The sequence below is a fragment of the Argentina anserina genome, chromosome 2 (assembly GCF_933775445.1).
Source record: "Argentina anserina chromosome 2, drPotAnse1.1, whole genome shotgun sequence".
NCBI lineage: Eukaryota > Viridiplantae > Streptophyta > Magnoliopsida > Rosales > Rosaceae > Argentina > Argentina anserina.
Window position 1 is genome coordinate 24,094,074 of NC_065873.1, and position 24,088 is coordinate 24,118,161.

The 24,088-nt window shown below is 37.9% G+C and overlaps 2 protein-coding genes, 1 long non-coding RNA gene and 1 pseudogene across 9 annotated transcripts; 1 reads left to right on the forward strand and 3 right to left on the reverse strand.

The window, feature by feature from the left end:
• Positions 1-1,131: 1,131 nt before the first annotated feature.
• LOC126784497 (transcription initiation factor TFIID subunit 15-like) lies at positions 1,132-2,345 on the reverse strand. Of its 2 annotated transcripts, XM_050509959.1 has the most exons (4): positions 2,215-2,345; positions 1,677-2,092; positions 1,490-1,566; positions 1,132-1,380 (listed from the first exon to the last, which is right to left on the reverse strand). In XM_050509959.1, the coding sequence occupies exons 2-4, from the start codon at positions 2,090-2,092 to the stop codon at positions 1,361-1,363; spliced, it is 513 nt and encodes a 170-aa protein (XP_050365916.1). In that variant the 5' UTR covers positions 2,215-2,345; the 3' UTR covers positions 1,132-1,360. The 2 variants fall into 2 exon arrangements, with proteins under 2 accessions (XP_050365916.1, XP_050365917.1); XM_050509960.1 differs by lacking the exon at positions 2,215-2,345 and having other exon boundaries at positions 1,132-1,376; positions 1,486-1,566; positions 1,677-2,195.
• Positions 2,346-3,332: 987 nt separating this feature from the next.
• Positions 3,333-5,138, forward strand: LOC126782403 (uncharacterized). Its single transcript, XR_007670758.1, has 2 exons — positions 3,333-3,695; positions 4,933-5,138. It is a non-coding gene; the product is annotated as an uncharacterized LOC126782403 (long non-coding RNA).
• A 4,459-nt stretch (positions 5,139-9,597) lies between these two features.
• On the reverse strand, positions 9,598-15,291 carry LOC126782387 (receptor-like serine/threonine-protein kinase SD1-8). 6 transcript variants are annotated; one of them, XM_050507621.1, is made up of 10 exons: positions 14,967-15,291; positions 14,842-14,881; positions 13,360-14,439; positions 11,680-11,790; positions 11,216-11,445; positions 10,895-11,108; positions 10,724-10,789; positions 10,552-10,621; positions 10,157-10,307; positions 9,598-10,083 (listed from the first exon to the last, which is right to left on the reverse strand). In XM_050507621.1, exons 1-10 carry the CDS (start codon positions 15,201-15,203, stop codon positions 9,778-9,780), a joined length of 2,505 nt encoding a protein of 834 aa, XP_050363578.1. In that variant the 5' UTR covers positions 15,204-15,291; the 3' UTR covers positions 9,598-9,777. The 6 variants fall into 6 exon arrangements, with proteins under 6 accessions (XP_050363578.1, XP_050363577.1, XP_050363576.1 ...); XM_050507620.1 differs by having other exon boundaries at positions 10,552-10,789; positions 11,216-11,442; XM_050507619.1 differs by having other exon boundaries at positions 10,552-10,789.
• A 1,223-nt stretch (positions 15,292-16,514) lies between these two features.
• On the reverse strand, positions 16,515-19,156 carry LOC126784223 (G-type lectin S-receptor-like serine/threonine-protein kinase At4g03230; annotated as a pseudogene).
• Between the last annotated feature and the right edge of the window lie 4,932 nt (positions 19,157-24,088).

Here is a 24,088-nt window from a genome sequence, read left to right on the forward strand (position 1 = left end):
ACAAGTGAGAGATGACGACCAAAGGAAGTGGCTTATGCATACACATTGTTTTTGTTTTTGTTTTTTTTTTGAAGAATATGCATACGCATTGTATTTGATCAGTTAGAGAGTAGCATTATTTGACATTCCAGAGTGAAGTCGGGGCAAGACCTGATATGAGTCTCAAGAGTCCTATATATTTTTGATATTTTTGTACTACTATTTTGATTTTTAATTAAATTAAGTTCACCAGTACTTCACCGTGCTTTTGATTATATTATTTACATATAAATTACAGAAACTCAGAATATACAGTGACAATAATAAGATAAAAACTTGATGTTCATAACAAAGTAAGGGAGATATGATCTTTAGTTATAACTGGCCATCAAGTTTCATCAAGCATGAGAGATATCAGTATTATACATTCTTAATTGAATCCTTTCACTGAAAGACAAAATAAATAAATGAAGAAAAATAAGAATTGAAGAAAGCTATATAATGAAAAGAACAAAATACTAGCCACTCCTTAAACTATCACAAACTCGACAGTTTACTATTTCAAGTTTCAATTTTCGACTGATCACTCTTTATATTTTCTAAATTCGAGCAATTTAGTTATTCTGTCATCTTTCCATCAAATTTGAGTGTTAAGTTGTTTTTTAGGTAAACATAAATTAGATGGACCTAACACCCAAATTAGATGGAAAGATGACGAAATGACCAGATTTGCTCGAATTTGAAAAGTATAAGGAGTGATCAGTTGAAATTGAAATTTGAATGAGTAAATTGTCGAGTTTATAAAACTTTGAGGAGTAACCAGTATTTTATCCAAAAATATTGGTCCATGGATGCATGAATCGAATAGTTGAATAAAGTTGATTAATTTGGTCTACAATAATATCATTTCTCGATCATCTTGTCGATCTAATATCTATTTCTCAGCTCTAACTTTTGTAGATATATTCATATTCATGCATGCAGTGCTTAATCAACGGAAATGTTCTGTATATACGTCCGGCCTCTTCGGTTTCGCATATCTAATCTATATATTCCAGGGACCACTGTTCTGGATAAAAGCATCAAACATGCTACCAGAGTTATGCCAGGCTATAGTTCATAACTTCATATATCATCTGACAGGGAGAAATTAAGCGCACAAAATGCCAAGTGATTAAGCTTTGTTAAGTACGTTCTTCGTGACAGCCACATTTCAAATTAAGCTCCCTTGCTAGCAAAGAACCTAGACACTAGAAAAATTACAAAAGGAAAAAAGGAAAATTGATAAAAATAGTAGAGGGTGATGTTTCTTTCCTCTCTCTGTCTCTGACCCAAAAGGAGTAGCCATTATCGTTAGCGAATGTTCCTTTTCTCAGTTCTTTCAGAAAAGCGCAGCACTACCTGCGCGCATATAAACAAACAGAAACATACATATTTACTTAGACATAAATTGATGAAGAATTCAGAATAGATTGATCGATATATTTAAGAGAAATGTATGAAAACTTGCCAGCACTAGATTCCCTTGGAGCGTTGCATCTGAAGCATTCTGTCCTGCTCGCGAAGTTGTGCTCGTTGCATCCTAACCTGTATATATGTTTATATCAATGGCTTAGACTTCTAAATATTGGAGAAATATGGCCAATATGTGATCTAGATTGACGGATTTGATGGTATATAAGAGTTATTATATATACCTTGTGCAAATCCAGTCCCCGGATTTCCATCCAGAGCGACCAGAGCTGCTACCACTACCACTGCCACTGCCTCCGCCGCCAAATCCAAAACCACCTCTAAGTGACCTAGGCATGTCACCGTCAAAGCCACCACCTCCACTAGAGGACTCGTCCTTGGACGCAGAACACTTGAAACAGCTGGAGCGGCTGGCAAAGTTATGAGCTCCACAGTTTCCCACGTTGCAATACCAGTCACCGGGCCTGACATCCGGGCCTGTACTGAACCCGAACGAACCACTTCCTCTTCCTCCACCAAAGCTTCCATAGTCACTACCTCTCTCGCCAGGCCTTGGCTCACCGCACCTCTGGCATGAGTCCCTCCTCTGGAAGTTGAGATGATTGCATGACTTGCAGTTCCAATCTCCTGGCCTATTCATCTGAGGAATGAATCAGGAAGAGAATATTAGTTACCTGCAGTGATATGCATGGCTGTACATTTATAAAACTCCAAATTAAAGTCGACTTGGGTTTGAGGCAGTGCATAAGATCTAGGGCTCACCTTCAGAAATGGTACACAACTAGCTAGATGGAGTTGATCGAATAGAAATGAAGGTATTTGTGATTATGGTGAAGGGGTTTGGGAGGCATTTTATACTTGCTTAAGATGACCTTGGAAATCGAGCATGGTGGATAGAGGCATCCAGTGTAGAGGTTTAGCTAGTTACGTGGTTTTTTTTTCTCTTTCCCTTTTGGGAAGAATATCTTCATCACTTTAATTACTTCCTTGACAATGGAATCGAAATTAAGTAAACTGAAAAGGGAGATAAAGAGAAAATTGAAATTAGATACCAATGATATAAAAGGAAAAAGTAATTAATTAGTGCTAAAGGCTTGGGTACATATCGATATCCTCTAGGGTTTAGTGCATGCATATATGTATATACTGTTGAGGTTCATAAATTTCTCCAGTTCGATGCCCCTCTTTATGATTCAGCAATTGATATCAAGGAGGAAATGGATTTTTATTTTAGTTTTGAGCATAATTACGGGCAGTGTACGAATGAATACGAAGGGAAATTAAGGATCGATCGGAGCTAGATCTGCTGTCCGACAATTCATGCATTTGATCTGCTAAAACAGTTGATATCTATATAGTTGAATAGCTAGCGTGAATGCATGCATGCATTGCAATCAGTAATCTACACAATTCTTTACTAAATTTTTCCACATCAGTATACGTATCGATTCAATCAATAAGATGATCTATGGGTATGTACTTTCCCACATATATATATATATATATATATATATATATAATAACCCGAATTTTTAGAAACTAAATGTCGAGTATTTTCAAAGTGTTAAACTTGTGAAATTAATTCAAGACGACAATTGGGGGTTTGCGACATTTCGAAACGAAAACGGAAACGTTCTCGGATCGTTTAATTAGAAACGTAACGTTACCGCAACGTATAGATCGACTTTTATTCCGTCGCTCGGTTACGAAAACTTCCTTCACGAAAGTCGTAGAGCTCATCGATACGAATTCGTGGACACGTCATGCGTTCGAATCGGACGTCAGACGCGAAAGTTATTAACGTCGGAAGTTCGTTTCCGATTTTGGAAATAGTATAAAAAGGAAGGAGAGGAGATTACAAATCAGAAAATAGTTCGGGTACTGTTCACACGAGCTCGGGTACTGTTCACCCGACCTAAAAACCTTCTCCGGCCGATTTCTCCACCATCCGACGTCACCTCGTGTCGTGCCACCTATCAAACTGACGGGCTCGACGAGCTCCATCTTTTGGGCTACGCCTTGCACTCCGGCGACAACCACACACGGTGTAGCAACCGCCGGAAGTTACTGCTGTGGCGGCGCCGCCTCCTCCGGCCGCCATGGCTCGAGATTTTTGGGGGGTTTTGCTTGTCTCAGTCCCAGCAACATTCCCACAAAAGGAATCGAGCCAAATCGAAGTGTGACTGACGAAACGAGTGAGGAAATTACTTTCAGGGTCGTGGAAGTTGCACGCAGGAAAGAAGGTGAGTAAAATCTCACATATTTACGAATCTACCCTTGCGGAGATTCAAGATTTTACAAGAGTTTTTAATATTGAATTACGACATGTATACGATATAGTAGATTATATATATATTGTATAAATGGTAATAAGTACATATATATATAGTTTGCTATATTATATACTGTTATAAATTCATTATGATTTGTCATTTCGATGACGAGAATTAAATATTGAGCATGTGATTTAATTTGTACAATATGAGGTGTGATTATTGTACGTGGTTTTAATATGGTGTTTGTTAAAACGTTTTGTCTTCGGACGAGTTTTGTTTTCGAATGAGTTTTGTCTTCGGACGTGTTTATGAAATATGACATGTATATAATATAATGGATTATATATATATTGTATAAATGGTAAATATGTACATATATATATAGTTTGCTATATAATATACTGTTATGATTTTATCGTGTTTTATGTCATTTTGATGACGAGATTTATATATCGAGCATGTGATTTTGATTTGTACAATATGATGTGAGATTATTGTACGTGATTTTAACATGGAGATTGTTAAAATGTTGATTTGTCTTCGGACTTGATTTTTGGTACAATATGATGTGAGATTATTGTACGTGATTTTAACATTGAGATTGTTAAAATGTTGATTTGTCTTCGGACGTGATTTGGTACAATATGATGTGAGATTATTGTACGTGATTTTAACATTGAGATTGTTAAAATGTTGATTTGTCTTCGGACGTGATTTGGTACAATATGATATGAGATTATTGTACGTGTTTGGCAAGTCGGAACCTAGCCTTTGGCCGGGCGAAAGTTACGATACAGTTAGAGCTCTAGTCTGTCTGCCTTAGTACTGCATGTGAGGTAACGGGTGGTTATCTGCTCATGGGTACTCAGATTTGTTTGGATGTTGGGTAGCGGGTGGCTATCCAATATCGGCGGTGTATTACGAGAGGGGTAACAGATGTGTACCAGCGTTCTTGGTACCCGTATTATAAATGCATTTGGGTAACCAGAAGGGTTACTTAATTTCTCATGAGCGCTTCTTTTCATATTTCTTTGGGACAACCAGATGGGCCGTCCATTGACTCATGAGTGCATTTATATTTGTTTGATTTCTGGATTTTCGTATATATTCATATGCGAGTTATATATTTTCATTTTACTCATACGAGCTGTAAAGCTTACCGGGTTTGTGTTTACAATCCCGGTGCACCAATTCGATGGTGTAGTGGATAACTCTGCAGGTGTGGATTAGTGGGAATTGACGTACCGCTCAGTGGACTTGAAGTTATTTATCTCCAGCTGGTGTGAGGATTTTGTGTGACTATCTTGTGAGTTTGTTGTGAGGATTACGCAATTCCATTGTTATAATATTGAATTATAATTTGGGTTGTAATAATCGGTTTGACTGAGTTGTATTTTGAACTCAGAGATGATCCGCTGTGGCATTTTAAATGATTTCGATTCGTTGAGATTGTTTGGTGTTTAACGATTTTGAAATTTTGAGTTTTTAAGCTCGAAATTTTGGGGTCGTTACAATATATAATTATGAAATATTCATTACAAAGATATCATATATAGCTCCATCTATCCAAAAGCAAGATGGATATATATATATATATATATATATATATATATATATATATATAGCCATATAGGGACGGAATATGATTGAAAAGTGGGTAGGGTTAGTTTTAATTCAATTATTTATAGAAAACTAAATACCTAAATAATATGTAAATAATATGTTGTAACTAAACAAAGATAATGAGAAAAAAATGGGGAGATAATATAAATAAATTATTATAGAGTCTAGAGATAGAAAAAGTAGACAAAATTGCAAAGTATAAAGATAGAGAAATTTTTTTGAAAGGGAAAAATAATTGGGGAGGAAGTTGTCTTTGAAAAAAAATGTTTCCCTCAACGCTAGCTCTGCTAGAGTTTTATCGGCGGCGCTTCGATAAAATTTTCAAAATTGGCCGGCAATGGTGAATCCTTGATTCGATGGACCTTTGTTGCTCATCATTTTGGTTGGTCTGTGGGTGGCCTTTTTGGTCCCCTTTCTCAGTGGGTTTTTGGCTTTTTGGTAGAGGCGTTGGCTGTTAGTTATGGCAGTGGTTTTGTCGTGAGATCAGAGGCGAGATTGAGTATGTGCGTAACGAGGATTGTTGGTGGATCTCTGGATCTTTGGTGGTGGTGATTTCTTGGATCGATTACTGTCGGGGTCAAGGGAGTGACGACCTCTTGAAGGTGGAAGACGACGCGATCTCAGAGATGGTTGTTGCGCAGTTTTCCGAGAGGACGATTTATATATGTCGCCGTGTTGGTGGCGGCAGGTGGGCGATATTTTAACAAGGCCGATGTCGCAGATTTAGCCTGGTGTTGGGCAGGGTAATGTAGATACAACAGTTTATGGCAATGAAGATTGGAATGCGACGGCAACGCTGTGGCAAAGCTTCTTTGTTTGGGTTGAAGGCGACGATGGTCTTGGTTTATTGGGGAAGTCAGAGCTTCTCGGTTTTTTTGTTTATAGTGACCTTGCTGAGATGATGGTGGTGGCGTTCTCAGGTCTTAGGCTTGAGTGGAGCTGGGCCCCTCTAGCAAAGGCTTTTTCTTGGTCTCTGTGGGCTTATGGTTGGTGGGCTTGTTCCCTTTCGAATGGGCTGGTGACTGTGGTTGAATTGCTCATTTGGTTGGATTTGGGCTTTATGGCCCATAATTTGGTCTAATGTTGAGTACATGGTAGCCTTGTTTTGATTGGTTGCATCATTTTCCTTTTCTTCTAATTGTTTCAAGCCTACCGAAATAAATGTGCTATAAACAGTCTTTAGAAGGTGAATGTATGTTTGTTAATTTGGGATCTAGGGGCGGCTAGGTGATGAGTTTTATGAGGATGAACTTTTTTTGTCAGCCCTAATGGGTGTGTTTCTTCTTGTATGTACTGTTTGCTGAGCTATAAAATGGATTGACTTTTCTATTAAAAAAAACTGGGAAGGAAGAGGAAGAAGAAAAAAAGGAATGAAAAACAATAGAGTTAGAGATAGAAAATAGTGGACAAAGTTGTAAAGTATAAGCAATAAGGATAGAGAAAAAAAATTGAAAGGGAAAAAAACTATGAAGGAAGAGGAATAAGAAAAAAAAAAGAATGAAAAAAGCAATAAAACTCTGTAGTAGACAAAAAGGTGAAAAAACTGGGAAGTAAGAGGAAGAAGGAGAAAAAAGGAAAGAAAAAATCAGAATTAGGAGGTTGTGAATTAAATCTAGTACCATTTAGTATGACTGAATTTAAAGTTGACAGTTAGTCAACTCAACTAACTCAAACATTTGCATATGTAACATATATACTAGGTAATATTTGCAGGTGTTTTTCGATAGGATTATAGCCTTACTAGTCTTACATGTGGTTCCACACCTGGATATATAGGTGATCATAATTAAAGTATGAGTTCCTTAATTTTCATGCAATTTGAAAGTCAGATCGAAAATTATATTGATAACGAATTTGATCGACTTTGCTGCTAGATTATTATAAATTGTAACCTAGTCCCCACAAAAATGCAAATAGCACGATTTGTAACCTCTAAACTCAACGTTTAGCAATGTTCTTTAACTATTGTTATACCCTAGCTCTGGAAATTCTTTTGACCCTCGCATATGTTGAACCGTATTACCATGTATATGCATTAGCTAGCAACACTTTCGTTCGAGGGTTTTTGTTTTTCTTGTGTGGAGTCTACAGGATTGGATAAGTAGGAACAAAATTCACTGTTTTCTACCAGACAAAATGAATATTCTTCACACGTCATAGCAAAATCTCTCCCTGAGAATTAAGGGATTTCATTGCGCTATTGTTCTTATCTCTCAAAACTCCTCAAAGTTTATAACTAAGGAGTGGTCAAGTCTGCTTTCTGTAATTTGAGAACCCCACATCTTAAAAAGGAAAAATGGTTGTTGCTTTATAATTGTCATGAATATTCCTTTTTTGTACGTGTACTTAATTACTTCCATTTCCCAAATTAAATCTTTGAGCTAGCTCTTCTCAATTAGTTTATGAATTTGGAGGGAAATCATAATTTATGAAATGAACAATAATTCGTTTGTCAATCGTACATTTATTATTTTCTTTATAATGTAACTACATTAATAAAAGGAAGCAAAACCATGACTAATTAAGCCCACAGTCATGATCGGCGCCTTTTCTTCTAACATTGACATTTCAAGTTCTATTGCAGCAGAGGTGATGGCGGTTATAATAGCTATTGAGCTTGCATGGGTTCGGGATTGGAAGCACATCTAGTTAGAAGTTTAACTTGTCACTTGTACTAGACTTGCGTTCCCTATCCTTGTTCATTGGCAACTTCGAGTTCGTTAGCTTAATTGTTTGTGATACATATCATAAATGACCCTTCCGTCTTCTCATATTTTTCACGAGGGAATAACGTGGCAGATGTTTTAACTAGTCACGGTACGACATTATCTCAACTAGTTTGGTGAGATGTGACTTTATGGGTCTCCCATAATTTCGGTTTTCCTAATTTTGTTATTTCGCTAGTTTTTCATGAGAGGTTTTGGTTTGAACTTTGAAACCCCTCTCTTGTTTTCTCTCTTTTTTTTATTTTTATTTAATCTATTAGTGTCAAGGGTTTTTACTCCTTTTCACTCATTTTCAGCCAAAAAAGAAGAAGAAGCAAAACCATGACTAATTCTATATTCTGCATTGGTCCCCTGTGCCCATTGCCTTATATAAAGATTCCAACCTTACCTCTTGAACCTTTAAGCCATCTTGAAGCTTCGAATATGAAACCCGGCCACATGCATCAGCTTAATATAAGGTTCATTCTTGAACTTCCAACAATGATCACTTTAATCAGTACCGGAGTACATATCAGTCAACATATATATAGGCATCCTCTTCTGTCATAATTCATTCTAGAACGTCCAATAATTACTCCCTTTAGTATATTAAAATCTTACATGATAAACCCTAATCTTACATATTAGCTATCTGATTAGTAAAATAAGCTATCTCAGTTGCTTACACTGGTGCATGTCAGCTAATTTAGAAAAAGAAGAAAGATCGATATGTAGCTAACCGTTGCCAAAAGCCCAAAACGAAACAGAAAAGCTGTTGCATGGTTCATTACAATCTGTGATGCGAAATCAACAGAGAGACGTGAAGGCTCAAAATCAAAGAAAGAAAGAGGGGAGATTAATTGGTAGAGTTTCGATAAAGATAGTCGAAGCTGATGATGACGGATTCGAGAGAGAGAGAGAGAGAGAGAGAGAGAGAGAGAGAGGAGTCGAGTCTTCGAGGTTTCAAATTTTGACCATCTTTATAATCTTTCCTTTTTCTTTTCTCTCATCACCATGCCCAGTAGTCCAGTAAGTACTATTACTGCTGCTCTCTGCCACTGCTATCCCTAGCTTTTTCACTGCCACATTGTTCCTTTTCCCCCTTAGTAGTAGTAGTAGTAATAATAGTACTACATTCTTGCTCTCTCTCACTCACAAACTTGGTTTTGAATTTACTATTCAAGATTACAAGCAGCAGGGCATATGTTTTTATTGGGGAGTGGTAAAGAAAGGCTGTAGCAAACTGTGAAAAAAGCGAAAACAAAGGGAGAGGGGACTGATTCGATTCTCATTGGGAAATGCTTCCATGCATTACACCATGACCAACTTATAATCCCTCTTTACTTTCTCTTTTTAACCTTTTTCATATACGACAAGTTTCACTGTGAACAATCTTAACTTGTGCATATATTTGCACTGTAACAATTCATCGATATCAGTGTCAATATAGATTTCAGATGAAATAAATCTATTTTGTAAGGATAGTTACCTTGTTGGTGAACTTGTAAGGATAGTTCAGATGAAATAAATCTATATGAGTATAACGAGATAGTTCAGATGAAATAAATCTATTTTGTACTGCAACAGCAGAGGTTTATCAGATTTCTAAATACATGAATATAAAGTTGGACACAAAGAATTGAATCAAATGTGCATTTCTGTTACATTCTATTACAAATTTTATACAGACAAAACAAGTAGACACCAGACAATTATGAATTTTACCTAGCATCTACTTGTGACATGGTTACATCATTTTTAGAGTAATATCTTTGCCTGCTTGAAGATGAATCTGTATCTGAGCTGAAATGACTTAAAAATGCAGGTTCTTTGGGATGAGGCAGAGCAATTGATTCATTGCTTAGCATAAAAACCACATCTGACATGTATGGTCGATCAATGGCCCTTTCTTGAACGCAGAGAAGGCCGATCTGAATGTATCTCATTACTTCATTGCTTGAACAGGAGTCAAGAAGTGCTGAATCCATCAACCCCAACCAGTTGCCATCTTTCCACAAATTCCAAGCCTAAAACAACCACAAATTCCATGTTTTGGCAACAAATATATGTCTAATATTGTAAGTAAATGAAGTTACTTACCCTGCTAAGTAGGTTTTGGGACTGATCAACATAAAAAAAGGCTATGTTCTTCTTTCCACTTATGACCTCTAATATGATCACCCCAAAGCTGAAAACATCTGATTTTTCAGAAAAGAGTCCATCCATGGCATATTCGGGAGACATGTAACCGCTAACAATCAGCACGAAAAATGAATTAGAGACTGATTTTTCAGAAAAAGTAGTGCTATATGCCTATTTGCTAGTCACACCTGTGAAACATGTTTGATGATCCCGCTTAAAAAAAAAGGGTCCCGACTATACTTAGTAATGTGATCAGTGAACATAGAACATCTGGCTACATAGTGAAAAAAAAAACCATATGAATGTATGAAGTCATCTCTCTGTATAAGTACATGTTGCAGAATGTAACTTACATTGTACCAACAACCCTTTTTGTTTGTCCCCTAATGTCATCATCGCCAACAATTCTTGCCATGCCAAAATCTGAAATTTTTGGGTTCATGTCACAGTCAAGTAGAATATTGCTCGTCTTTAAATCACGGTGAATTATCCTTAATCTTGAGTATTTGTGAAGATACAGAAGACCTTGAGAAATCCCTTCAATAATGTTCACGCGCCTCTCCCAGTCCAAAAGTACCTGTTTGCTTGAATCTGAACCCAGTTCATCACACTATGTTATGCAAGCTAGAAAACAGATTAACAGTAATTCACCAGTAATTGGAAAAATTGATTAAAAGCTTGAAGAAATGGACAAACCAAAGATGAAGGAATCCAGACTATTGTTGGGCATGAACTCATAAATTAGTATGCTCTCTTCCGCTTCAATGCAGCATCCCAAAAGCCTAACCAAATTCCTGTGTTGGAGCTTACATATTAACGAGACTTCGTTTTTGAACTCCTCCAACCCTTGCCTGGAAATTTTTGAAAGCCTTTTCACGGCAATTTCTTGTCGTTCTTGAAGCAACTTACCCTGCAGTTTCCATGCACATGTTGAAGGTAAATAATAAAGAAGATCTTGGCATACTAAAGAACAATCACTGATTTTAGGCGATGCAAAGCAGGGAACTGAAGTCTTGCCTTATATACAGGCCCATATCCACCTTCCCCAAGCTTATTGGACTCTGCAAAATGATCTGTTGCTGTCTTTATTGCAGAAAAACTAAAGAACGGTATATCTTGGTCTTTCTGTCTACCTAATTTCATGTTATTTGCACTTCTAACTTCATCAAGCTGTATTGGTGATGCATTATTGGAGGACAATTGGAACAACCTTGCTTGATCAGATTCTCGTTTGGTTACTTGATCTTCTGGTAACAATAAATGGAAGAGGTTGCTTCTAAATTATAAAATTCAAAATGAAGAAAACATCATTTGATGCAAGTGTACTACATAGATATCGCTGTTGACATGCTTGCAATAGAGCAGAATGGTTTATCTAAAAACATCCCACTTGAGTGTAGGATTACTCTAACAGTGTATATAGCAGTCCCCTGTTTAGTTTAAACAATTACATTAATTATACCAGACACTTTAACTCAAACCTTTATGTTTCCTTCTGCAGCGCAGATACCACCAGTAGAAGATGGAGATAGAAATCAAGAGGGAAGTCAAAGGACCTGCGATAGACAACCAGAGTTTCCACTTCTTACCATCTGTTGAAAGAAGACAATGTTCATAAGTATAAATTCGCATTTCTTGTTGTACACAAGCAGAATTAACTCTGACAAGATAATGTACAGAGTTCCTCCAAGAATCCATAGAAAAACATGGTCTGCTGTTAGCTTCCAAACTTTCATTGTTGCAAATATGATATTCATGATCAATTAGTTCAAATTGTAGGAACATAACTTGCCAAACTAATTCCATTGGAATAAGTGCTATGTCATAAGTAGACTAGTTTTGCTTTTGTAACTGTAATCACAATGCTAAGGAGTATGTAAAAGGAATAAAAGAACAGATATTCTCATCAGGCTTGATCAAGCTTGAGTACTAAAATGTCAAGATACTTTCGACTGCGATTTAATTAGATGCATAATGTTAGTAAGATATAGCTACCACATATATATTTCCAGTAGTCGAGAATATAAAATATATATATTGTATTATTTTTGCTGAGACTATGTTGTATCTTTTTAGGAAGAATAGCCCTTACCTGAGAAGACACTATTTTAGTGATGAAAGAGGAGTATATATGTTTGAATCTGAAGGAATTTTTGGTAACAACTATAAATAGCCAGGATATATATATTTTATTTGTAGATTCATACAACCCTATCATTCTACAATGTCAAAAAGAAAGGGGGAAGAATGGAAACATTCCAGTAGCAGGTAAGTAAACATGTCTAGCTTGAGTTTTGACCCAGTTTGCAATCTCCTCATAGCCCTTATTATTTGTCAACATATTATAACTAATACCAACTGCTTTAAATTATTGATCAAGATGCCACAACAGAACAAATGAGCTCTTGCACAGAGACAATCACTTAATATTTGTATACATATAGTCTTTCCGAATATATATTGTATCAAAACACACACATCAGAAAAGTCAAGCAAGCAAACCAAAGAATTTCGAACCACCTAACATTTGATAAACAAAAAGATAAAACTATGTACCAGGATAAGAAATCATATCAACTGACTTTGTATAATGAATTTCATACTTTTATAGTTCCGCACTCTACATTGCAAATGACCGTACTTACTCTAATAATCTATTTTCCATTGACAATTTAGTTTTAAAACAATTAAGATATTGTTTATTTGCGATCATGTCAGGATGTTCATAATAAGCTAGCTACCGATGGAATGTATGCGCATGGTTTTAGTTCACAACTGCAACCCTTTTGATTTGGCTTGGAGGGAACAGTTTGAACCTATTTTCTGAGCCAAAACCTCATCTTCAAGCCATACCAAGAGGATTCGATTGCTCCAAAAGTAAATAATCTGCTTAAGTAAAAGCCAGACCATATAGCATGTGTATAAAGTATATACATAAGCCTTCTGTAAAGAAACACCCAATTAGGGTGATCACATAAAGATCGCATGTAGGTCTAAAAAGGATGATCTAACTAGAGTGAAGACTTGAAAAACTGAGAGTTGCAAATCATTAGACCACATTGCAGGAGGGACTGCTGTGTGATCAGATTGGAATTCCCTTACAGTAAGTTCCTGTGCGTGTGTACACTATTAAGCATATGAATTTAGAACTTTAGACTTACCACTTGAAGCACCACTGCGGATGAAAATATCCCCCACGCCCTTCTCTACGATCTTCAAAAGATTCTGTCTGCTCCCATAATAAACTTGGCATCCTGGCTGTCCATTATGACGTGAAGTGTATGCAGTACAAGAACAGTTGTTTTTGCACAGGGTTTCACAATCATCACTCCAGATATCAATGGATCCATCACTAGTGTTAGTTGGCAGTAAACCATTCATAACAGAAAATTTACCATCATTTTCACACATAGATGGTAATGAAGTTAAGCACCTCTTAGAACTTCCATCATCAATATCTTCACACAAAGCATGACTCACACTTGAAATCTTCCCATCAAACATAGAATAGTGGTCCAGAGTTCCAGTGGAAGCCATCACAAACCAAATGAGATCATAGTTCTTCGGGGTGCTAAAAGTGTAGAAGGCTTCAGATTCATTAGACTGGAAGCTAAAATTGTACACATTCCCAGAAGAAGAGTTCTGGAAAATAAATCGTAAGCCATTTCCTTCCCAGAAAGCGACATTCATCTTAGCTCCATCTCCTCGCCAAACCAAAATCCTTGTGTGGTCGTTGACATCAACGCTTAAGGTAAATAGGCCGCGAGTCGGATTTAGAGGGCTTGCCCAAGAAACAAGAATGTGAAAGCCTGCTTTCTCAGTTTTGTTTAGACCAAATAACCCAATCTTCATCCCAGGGAGATAAGTATCGGTTGGAATATCAAAACTCTGCCATATTGTAGTACCTGTAGCTGCTTCCTTGAGAACAAAGTTTCCAGTATCAAGAAGTGTGGCACTTGTATTGGTTGTATTGGTGGCAAGATTTCCTGAGTTGATTATCAGTGGAACTTGACGACGGTCTGTGAGAACCAAATTCCCAGACCGGATTTGAAGCTGGGTAGATGAATCTATCATGGGGTTGTCGCGTTCTACCCAAACAACCTTGTCTGCATCAGCTTTCAACCAAATTCCCAGATAGTAATAGCCTGAAGAGCTTTTATTGAATAAGCCAAGCACGAAAACTCCACCAGCTGAAACCAGGGTTTGACTGTCTGTCAATGTGTCTGAAGGTGTAAGTGTGTCTGTTGCAAGTGATGAAAATGAACAGAAGCTAAGAAATGATATCAAGCAAATAATAGGAGGTATCATGGCCATTGCAGACTCAGAATAGGTGCAAAGCAGATGAACTAACTCAAACTAGACTGGTTCATCATATGACTACCAAGCTTTGGAGCTGGCTAGTTTTGAATTTTCCAAGTAAATGCAATATTTTTTGCTTTCATTCTCACTGATGCAGCTTCATTAGTCAAATATTTACAGGTAATATAATTCCAAGAGAAATCTTGAGCTGGCCACTAGCCCATTTCTTAGTCCTCAAGCCACATTTTAGAAAAATAATGATTCAATGTTCAATGATGATGTAAACTCCTACAGCCTAGTGGTTAAATAACTTAATGTTAAACAAATAAATAAATTCAACCAACCGTTTCTAGATTGCCGAAGACCGTGAAGCCAGAAACTTTCCTACAAATAAGAAGAAAGAAAATTTGACATCCAAAACAACAAACATAAAACTTCAATAGGGAACTAATAAGCAGATGGTATTTACCTTATCAGGAGAAAACGAAGCCCAGATGTAAAACAGAGGCCAGTTACTTCTGAAATCCAATCTCTGACTGAGAAAACTCAAAAGTGGTTCTGGGTTCTTCATCTGGGTGGCCGGCCACACTACATCAGACATGAAGGACTGTTCAAATTGTGCGAGTTTTTCAAAGGGGAGCTGAAATTTGCACTCTAACACTCCATTTGAATATTTTAATACTGTTCTTCCAAAACTACCCCTCATTCTCTCACCTCCCCATCCATCTCATCCTGTTTCTTCCCCAACTTTTCCGTCCCGGAAGTGGCCGGCACCGGATGCCTCTATAAATAAATAAAACAGCAGGTAGAAGAAGATAAAAAGACACGGGTACTCTTCACTACGACGTTGTAATCATCGAAAATTTTATTGATATAAAAAATAAAAGTATAATAGAAATGGAGAAATTAGGCCAAAACCACACTAGAAAAAATAAAATAAAGGGCAAAGACAAAAGAAGCAACTAAGCTCAGCACTTGAAGACCCCATCTCAACAGATATGCTACAGTTTAAGAGTTACAACTACGAGGAAAAACTTGGCCTTTTCTCTCATTTCGGGTGTGGGATTGATCCATGGTTTATGGACGATGTTATCTGATGGAGAGGAGAGATCCCAGATTTAAGAAGTAACAAAGAAAATAAAGCTTATAAGTGGGTGGATAATAACTAATTATACCGATGCTTTTTGTGATTAAAACCCAACACCTGTGAGGTGGCTAAGTTGGGACAGTATCGGTACAGTTGGTCCACGAGCCACGCTTGTTGCTGTTTAATATGGTATCAGAACGGGTCCCTCTCCAGTCGCGCTTTCAATTTATTGTGGGCCCGAGTTGGGTGCCACTTTGTCATGGGCCCAAGATGGGTGTCATTATCATGCTATCGGAGAGTTTCCGATTGGATGGTCACCAAGTGTCGTTGGTTACTGGACCTTGGTTTATTTCGTCCCAGTATGTGGGATGTTAATATGTCACGTGTTAACCTAAAAATTAGGTTGCACGTGAGGGGGCGTGTTGGAGAGGAGAGATCTTATATCTAATAAATGACAAAGAAAATAAAGCTTATAAGTGGGTGGATAATAACTAATTGTACCGAGACCTTTTGTGATTAAAACCCAACACCTGTGAGGTGGCTAAGTTTGGACAGTATCAGTACAGTTGGTCAACGGGCAACGCTTGTCGCTGTTTAACAGTTATCTAGCAGTGAGTTGATTCTCAAGTTAGTTAACCTTTGGAGATGAAAATTGATGTAACGGACACTACTAGATGAACTTTGGTTCCCCACGAGAGTTGATCGAATAAGTAACTAGAACTAGATGAACTAAAACTTATGTCAGAGCAAGAAAAAGAACATTTTACAAGATCGATAAGCTAAATTATGTGCAAACTGAGGAGGAATTGACTGGCTTAATATTTGGTTTGATGTCTATTACACGTTTTAATATACAAGCAAAACAAATTTAAGGTACACGTACAACACAACATATTATCCCCAAAGCCTGAGATAGAAGTTCTTTTTTTTTTACCTGCCATATTCTTCTGAAATGGTTATATCATTCTTAGAGAATTCTTTTTCCCTACTTTGAGATGAATTTGTACCGGTGATCGAACTCAACTGATTCAAGAATGCAGGTTTTTTAGGAACACGCAGAGCAAATGACGCATTGCTAAGCATAGCAATAACATCCGACATTGTTGGTCGATCAATAGCTCTTTCTTGCACACATAGAAGACCGATTTGGATGTATCTTGTAACATCGTTGCTTGAACAAGAATCTTGAATTGTTGAATCCATCAGCTCCATGCAGTTTTCTTTCTTCCACAGATTCCAAGCCTAGTAAATAAACTAGCTATAAGAATGTTGGCAACAAATGTATGCAAACGTACGTTAGAAATTGCTTGCAAGCTGAGGGATTTACAGGTTACCTTGCCGAGTAAGTTCCGAGATTGATCGGCCTCAAAGAAGGCAATGTTCTTTTTTTTTTTTTTTTGCTACTTATGATTTCTAATAAGATCACTCCAAAGCTAAACACATCTGACTTTTCTGAAAAGAAGCCATCCATGGCGTACTCGGGAGCCATGTAACCACTAAATCAATGGATAATATGCATCAGATGAAGTAATGCTAAAAGGCTATACTTGTCTCACCTGCTACTTAAAATAAACCCTGAACAGATAGTAACAAAAATAGTAAAGCAAAGGATGACATAGGAGAATGAGAAAGTAATTCTTGAAAGGTACATTTGGTGGAACATTTACGTGCAATGTACCAACAACCCGGTAGGTTTGTCCTCGTGTGTCATTGTCACCAAAAATTCTTGCCGTTCCAAAATCAGAAATTGTCGGGTTTAAGTCTCTTTCCAGCAAAATGTTTCTCGTACGTCTTTAAATCTTGGTGAATGATCCTTAATCTCGAGTGTTTGTGAAGATATGGAAGACCTTGAGCGATCCCTTCGATAATGTTCAAGCGCCTGCTCCAATCCAAATGTACCTGTTTGATTGAGTCTGCACACATTTATCCTATTAAATCATGAAAAAATACAAATGATACAATGACATAGGAAGAAAGTAGTCAAAAAAAAAAGGAAACATATATACACAGTTTATATAGCTTAACAAGAGTAGGGACAGACAAAAAATGAAGAAATCCAAGCTTTTGTTGGGCATATACTCGTAAATCAGAATGCTTTCTTCTGCTTCAATTCAGCATCCCAGAAGCCTAACCAAATTTATGTGTTGAAGTTTACAAATTACTGTTACTTCATTTTTGAATTCTTCTGAACCTTGCCTTGATATTTTGGATAGCCTTTTTACAGCAATTTCCTGTCCTCCTAGCAACTGACCCTGTTTAATCTCACATTTTGAGCAAACCTGTTAAAGGCAGCTGAGATCTAAGATGCTCGCCAATTGGCCGTGACAAATATCACTTACATAAGCAACCCATATAAAGCAAAAACTCATTTCTTACCTTATAGACAGGCCCAGACTGATGTTACCCCTCATGCAGTACACCGGCAGACAGATTAGAGCTCTAATTGAATCGTAACTGTCACCCGACCAAGGCTTGGTTATGATACTGCCAACACGTCCGAAGACAGAAAACGTTTTAACATGACTCAAAGTTAAAACCATATACAATACAATCCTCACATATTATTGTACCACAACCAAGCGACTCAAGCTCAATTAAAATAAATATTGGTGCCATAAATAAACTCATTTGGAAATAAGAATGTGACAGTATATAATATAGCAACTCATATATATGTATCATATTTACCAGTTATACACAACACATGGTCTTTTATCTGTTCCTCCAGAATTTGAAAATCTTGACTCCCCTCCCCCACTTTTGCTTTGTCCTGGTCTCACACTTTGATTGACGTTCACATTCGCAAAGGATGAGTTTCTTCTTGCAGAGTTTTCTTCGAATGTGTAGTCAGTTAACCTTTCAGCTGCCGCTTGAGCGGAGGCCAAATCTTGGACCCTTTGTCTTTGAAGCTCCGTTCTAGCCCATGGCTTTAATCCTTTGAGGAAATAGAACAACCGATCTTTCTCGGACATGTCTGGAGGATCAAGCATGATCATGGAGAATTTGTTCACAAACTCTCTGATGTTGTTGGTGTGTTTCAACTCCCTCAATTGCCTTCTTGCAATGTAATCCACGTTCTCTGGAAGGAATTGAGTTTTAAGTTCCTTCTTGAGGTCTTCCCATGTTTCAATGGAGCAAACCTTCCTCTGAATATCATTGTATTTTGTTCTCCACAATAATTTGGCATCCCCTGACAAATACATTGTTGCCATGTTTAACTTCACCTCTTCCGAGTCAGCTTTTACGGCTCGGAAATAATGCTCCATATCAAAAAGGAAATTCTCAAGCTCCTTGGCATCTCTTGCCCCTCCATAAGCTTGAGATTCCGGTATCTTGACCTTCCTGTAGTCCGTCACAGGTTGGTTGTCCATCACACGGATGGTTAGATTGAGCTTAGTGTTCATCTCCATCAGCTCGTTTTTGAATGCATTGATGGTGGCTCGGACATCATCCGCCATAGTGTCCATCGTCACACGTAAAGTGTCGAGGGCATCACTCATCGCCCCCAATTGGTCCAGCGAGGCAGCGCCTTGCTCTTCCTCATATCTTGCCCTTCTCTTGGGCGTTTCCATCTCTAGGGCCGTAACCTGTGCTTCCAACTCTTCAAAACCTTCTCCTGCTCCTCCCCTGGGAGCTTCAACATTTTCTAGGGCCGCAACGGTCCCTTAACCCCTCAAGGTTCTCCACCCGTGTCACCAACCTTTCTAGGTCGACACGGTCCAGCATGGAGGTAATGTCAATCAATCTATCCGGGACTCTCGCAAGTTCATCGAGTTGCTAATCATAAAAATCGAATCGTTGTTGGTTTGTCATTCTTCCCGTCATCGTAAGAGCCTTGAGCCAAGCCGGCTCTAATACCAACTATCACGGGCCGACTTTGCAAAGCACAAGTAGGACCGTGCGACACTTGCTAATCGTTGAATGAGAAGCAAGTTAGCCAAATGAGTACCTTGCAAAGGACAATGAAACCACACGATATTAATATAGTGCTAGCAACAAGCGAGAACACAATTTATATAGTTGTAAGGGACAATCTCATGAACAAGTGAATGATCGAGTAGGCAACAAGAAATGATCTCACGAGGCACAGATGATTGAATAATTCCTCTCTTTATTGATGGTAAGACGTTAAGGGAGGTGCAAGTACATGTGCTTACCTAGACTAGTTTCGTAGGCCAACCGTCACCGCCTAGGAACGCCTCCCTATAATAGCATATTTTGCAAAACTAGATTTGGTAGGGGGAAACATGGAACCTTCCCACCATGAGCCAACTTAATAAAGGAAATTACAGAAAATATAAATTACAATACTGCCACTAACACGCAAGCAACCGGCCATAGGCATGACTCATGACCTTGGACAAGATTACTTGCGGCCTTACAAGTGTGGCCCTTAACACAGAGCCTGAGAACGTGCAAAGCTGATCAACTGATTTCAATGCCCAAGTGTAGATGAAGACCCAGTAACGAACTGGGTATAGTTATACATGCAGCTACTGGTCAAAAAGAAATTAAAGAAATTATCTTCGCATTCATATACATTGTGTACTCGTTAGTCAAGAATATAATGATTTAAAACTCTCGAAAGGAACCATTCAAAGTCTTAGTTTGACTTTCTTTTGTTATCAAAAGAAATTTCAATAAACTACAACTATAAAACCATCACACACCCAACCACTCAACAATGAATTACAACTACAAGCCAATAACTCTAACTGTAATAACCCCATTTTTTTCTCCCCCTCTCTACGCATTCGCTTCTTTAGAGGCGAAAATTTCCTTCAGACCCGACTTTTTCGGTCGACTTCAGCGGTTTCAGACGACTGGGCCAACCCAGATAGATTCGTCTCCTCCTTGTGCATCTCCCTGTGGTGGTGGATCGTGGAGTAGCACGCCGGTTTTCACGCATCAAAGTGCGGAAGTCGACCCGGAAACCCGTCGGTGACCCGGTTGTGTTCTTCAATTTTCTGACGAGTTTCGGCTTCACCACCGGTCTCAAACTCCTTGTCTCAACATCGACAACAACCCTTGCAAAGGTTTTGAGCTAAATCGAAGGGTAAGAACTCGAACCAATAAATTTCAATTCTAGGGTTCTTGATTTGGGATTTTTCGGATATTCTGAAATTAGAGTTTTAAGCTTTGATTTAGACTTTGTTGTGAACTAGGAAGTTGTTAGGAATGTCATTTAAATTGTGGTGATGAAATTTGGTGGTGGTCAGTAACTGTGAATAGTGTTCATGAACAGTATTATGAATAGTATTCATGAACAATGTTATGAACAGTGTTCTGTAAAACAGTGAAACACGAACAGTGTTATGTGAACAGTGTTTTATGAACAACATTTAGTTGTAATGAAATTGTCACATGATATTTTAAGTATCGTTTTCTAAGCATTTTATCATGCTATTAGGTGACCGACGAAACTGTCACGACCCCGAAATTTCAAGTGTTAACTCAAAATTGAAGGCATGAAAAACTCTAAAACAATCTCAATAAATCGAAATCATCTCATAGCACAGCGTATCGTTACTGAAATCATAGTACATCTCAGTCGAATTGATTATTACAAAACCAATTTATAATTCAAGCATTATATCAAATGGAAATATAAAATCATCTCAATCCTCCCCACAAAATAAAATAAATGAACTTCGAAATCTTCAGAGTAATTCTCCAATTCTGCTAATCCACACCTGCAGATTTATCCATACACCATCGAATAGGTGCACCGAGATTGTAAACACAAACCCGGTAAGCTTTCCAGCTCGTATGAGTAAAACAACAGCATAACATGGTGTTGTACTGAAAACATTTAATTATAAATGTACTCATGAGTCACAGGACGACCAATCTGGATGTCCAATAATATCTTAAAATATAAGTGTTCATGAGACATTGGGCAACCCATCTGTTTACCCAAATTACATTTATAATACGGGTAATCATGAGACCCAGGTACTCATCTGTTACCCCTGATGCAGTACGCAGTCAGACAATGGGTAACCCATATGTTACCCAATATCACAAAAATATGGGTACTCATGAAACCCAGATAACTCATCTATTACCCCTCATGCAGTACACCGGCAGACATACTAGAGCTCTAACTGAATCGTAACTGTCGCCCGACTAAGGCTAGGTTCCGACATGCCAACAGGTCTGAAGACAGAAAAACGTTTTAACATAACTCAAGTTAAAACCACGTACAATACATTCCTCACATGTTATTGCACAAAAAGACAAGCGATTCATGCTTAAATAAAATAAATATCAGTGCTATAAATAAACTTATTTGGGAAATAGAAATATGACAGTATATAATATAGCAACCCATATATATGTGTCGATTTTACCATTTATACACATACACAACCCACTATATCTTATACATATCATAATTCGGTATTTTAAAATAAAGCGTAACTATGAATCACCACCAAGGGTAGACTCGTCATAGTGAGATTTGCTCACCTTATTTTCCTGAGAGTAATTTCCACAATACCGAAAGCAAATTCTTCACTTGTTTAGTCGATCACCTAGATTGGATAAGAACTGATTAGAAACGTTACGTAAAACCTCAAATGCCGAATCAATTTACTGTGTTTAGTCGATCAGCAATTTACTGTGTTTACGTAATTAATGTTTCACATTTTATTGTTCATGTATGTATTGTTCACGTATTACTGTGTATGTACGTACTGTTTACGTATTACTGTTCCTATACATACTGTTTACGTATTACTGTTCTAGTAAATACTAATCACTAATTTACCTTTCAGAATTTACTTTTACAATTACTGTACATAGATTATTTTTACATTTTAGTACGTAAATTACTTTTGCATTTACTGTACGTAAATTACTTTTACAATAACTGTACGTAATTTATTTTTACAATTACTGTACAAAATTACTTTTTACATTTACCGTACAAAAATCACTTCTTACAAAAAAAATTACTGTTCGGAAAAGACTATTCACGCGTCGTCGCACGTGGCGACGCGTGGGGTTCACGTGCCACCTCCGGCAGCTGCGCGTGGCTTGCCCACCGCCGCCCAAAACCCTTTCTTTCCTTCTCCCCCTCCCTTCCACGGCCTAATGCCGCCTCGAGCCCCTCTCACTCTCCCTCACGTGCCGCCTAAAGCGGCAGTACGTACCCCTCCACCTTCTCCTCCGATTGACTACAAAATCTCCACAAATTTCATGCAATCACTCATATATTTCAATTTAAAGCATTACCGTACATATGTGGAGCCCTAGAACGGCCGGGAGTCGCCGGAGGAGTTCGAGATGCCGGCGGGGTCGATTTTTCGGGGAGGATGTGCTGCGGCTTGAATCGAGTCCCAAATCAATCGCAGAAGGCGTCAGAGGGTGAGGAGCGGTGGAGAGGGACGATCGCCGAGTGCTTGCGTCGCCGGAGGCGGAGTTTGAACGGCGGCGGAATCGCATGAGTCTAGGGTTGTCGCGGGAGCTTCACGGCGGCGAGGGGAGGCGTGTCGAGCTCGAGGGTCGTTGCTGTGGACCGTGCAAAGCTTTTGAGGCAGGCGGTGAGGGCCACGGAGGCCGAAGCCGTGGAGATCGCCGGAGGGACGGCTGCGGGGAAGGAGAGAGAGAAGGGGAAATGGTTTCTGTTTTAAGAAACCCTAATTCCCTAAAAGTTCCTTTTATATTTCTTCCAAAATCGGAAACTATCTTCCGTCGCTAATAACTTTCACATACGATGTCCGATTAGAACGCGTGACGTGTCCATGAAATCGTATGGACGAGCTCTACAACTTTCATGAAGAATGTTTTTGGAAACGAGCGACGGAGTAAAAGTCGACTCCCGTGTCGCGGAAACGTAACTTTTTTCCAATTTAAATTTTCGAAGATGGTTCCATTTTCGATTTGACATCATCGTGAAGCGAAAAATGCGATTTATTAAATTTTCCAAGTTTAATCAGTTCTAATAATTCATACAAATTGAATTTGAGAAATCGGGTTATTACATAAACGAGTGAGAGAATCGCTTTCGGTGTCGTGGAACTTGCACGCGAGAAATAAGGTGAGTAAACCTCACAATGATCATCATGATCGAAGTAGTATTATAATTATTGAATTTAGTTTGAGTTGTCACCATAGTCGTTGCATCTCTAGTTTATAAAAATTATTTAAAAAATATGTTTTGGTTTAAATTATGTGAACTTGATCGTCTACGGTTCATGGGTAAGTGAAACGCTATTTTAATAAATGATTTTAAAAAGGTTTTAGTGATTATGGACTGTGGTGAATGTGAGTAAATCTCACTATGACAAGTGTACCCTTGAAGGTGACTCATATCTATGTTTTCTTAAAAATATCGAACTATGACATGTATATAATATAATGGGTTGTATATGTGTATAAATGGTAAATACGATACATATATATGAGTTGTTATATTATATACTGCTGTGTTCTTATTTCAAATGAATTATACAGTGGCAACAATATTTATTTTATTTGAGCAAGAGTCGCTTGTTGTG

What these genes read in the sequence shown, in the direction of transcription:
- LOC126784497 (XM_050509959.1), bottom strand. Translation starts at nt 2,092, where the DNA reads ATGAATAGGCCAGGAGATTGGAACTGCAAGTCATGCAATCATCTCAAC. An exon ending in GGGGACTGGATTTGCACAAG is followed by an intron (nt 1,567 to 1,676) that starts GTATATATAATA and finishes ACATATATACAG; the next exon opens with GTTAGGATGCAACGAGCACA. An exon ending in TCCAAGGGAATCTAGTGCTG is followed by an intron (nt 1,381 to 1,489) that starts GCAAGTTTTCAT and finishes ATATGCGCGCAG; the next exon opens with GTAGTGCTGCGCTTTTCTGA.
- LOC126782387 (XM_050507619.1), bottom strand. Translation starts at nt 15,203, where the DNA reads ATGAGGGGTAGTTTTGGAAGAACAGTATTAAAATATTCAAATGGAGTG. An exon ending in TCTTCGGCAATCTAGAAACG is followed by an intron (nt 14,440 to 14,841) that starts GTTGGTTGAATT and finishes CACTTGCAACAG; the next exon opens with ACACACTTACACCTTCAGAC. An exon ending in AAAAGGGTTGTTGGTACAAT is followed by an intron (nt 10,308 to 10,551) that starts GTAAGTTACATT and finishes GCTGATTGTTAG; the next exon opens with CGGTTACATGTCTCCCGAAT.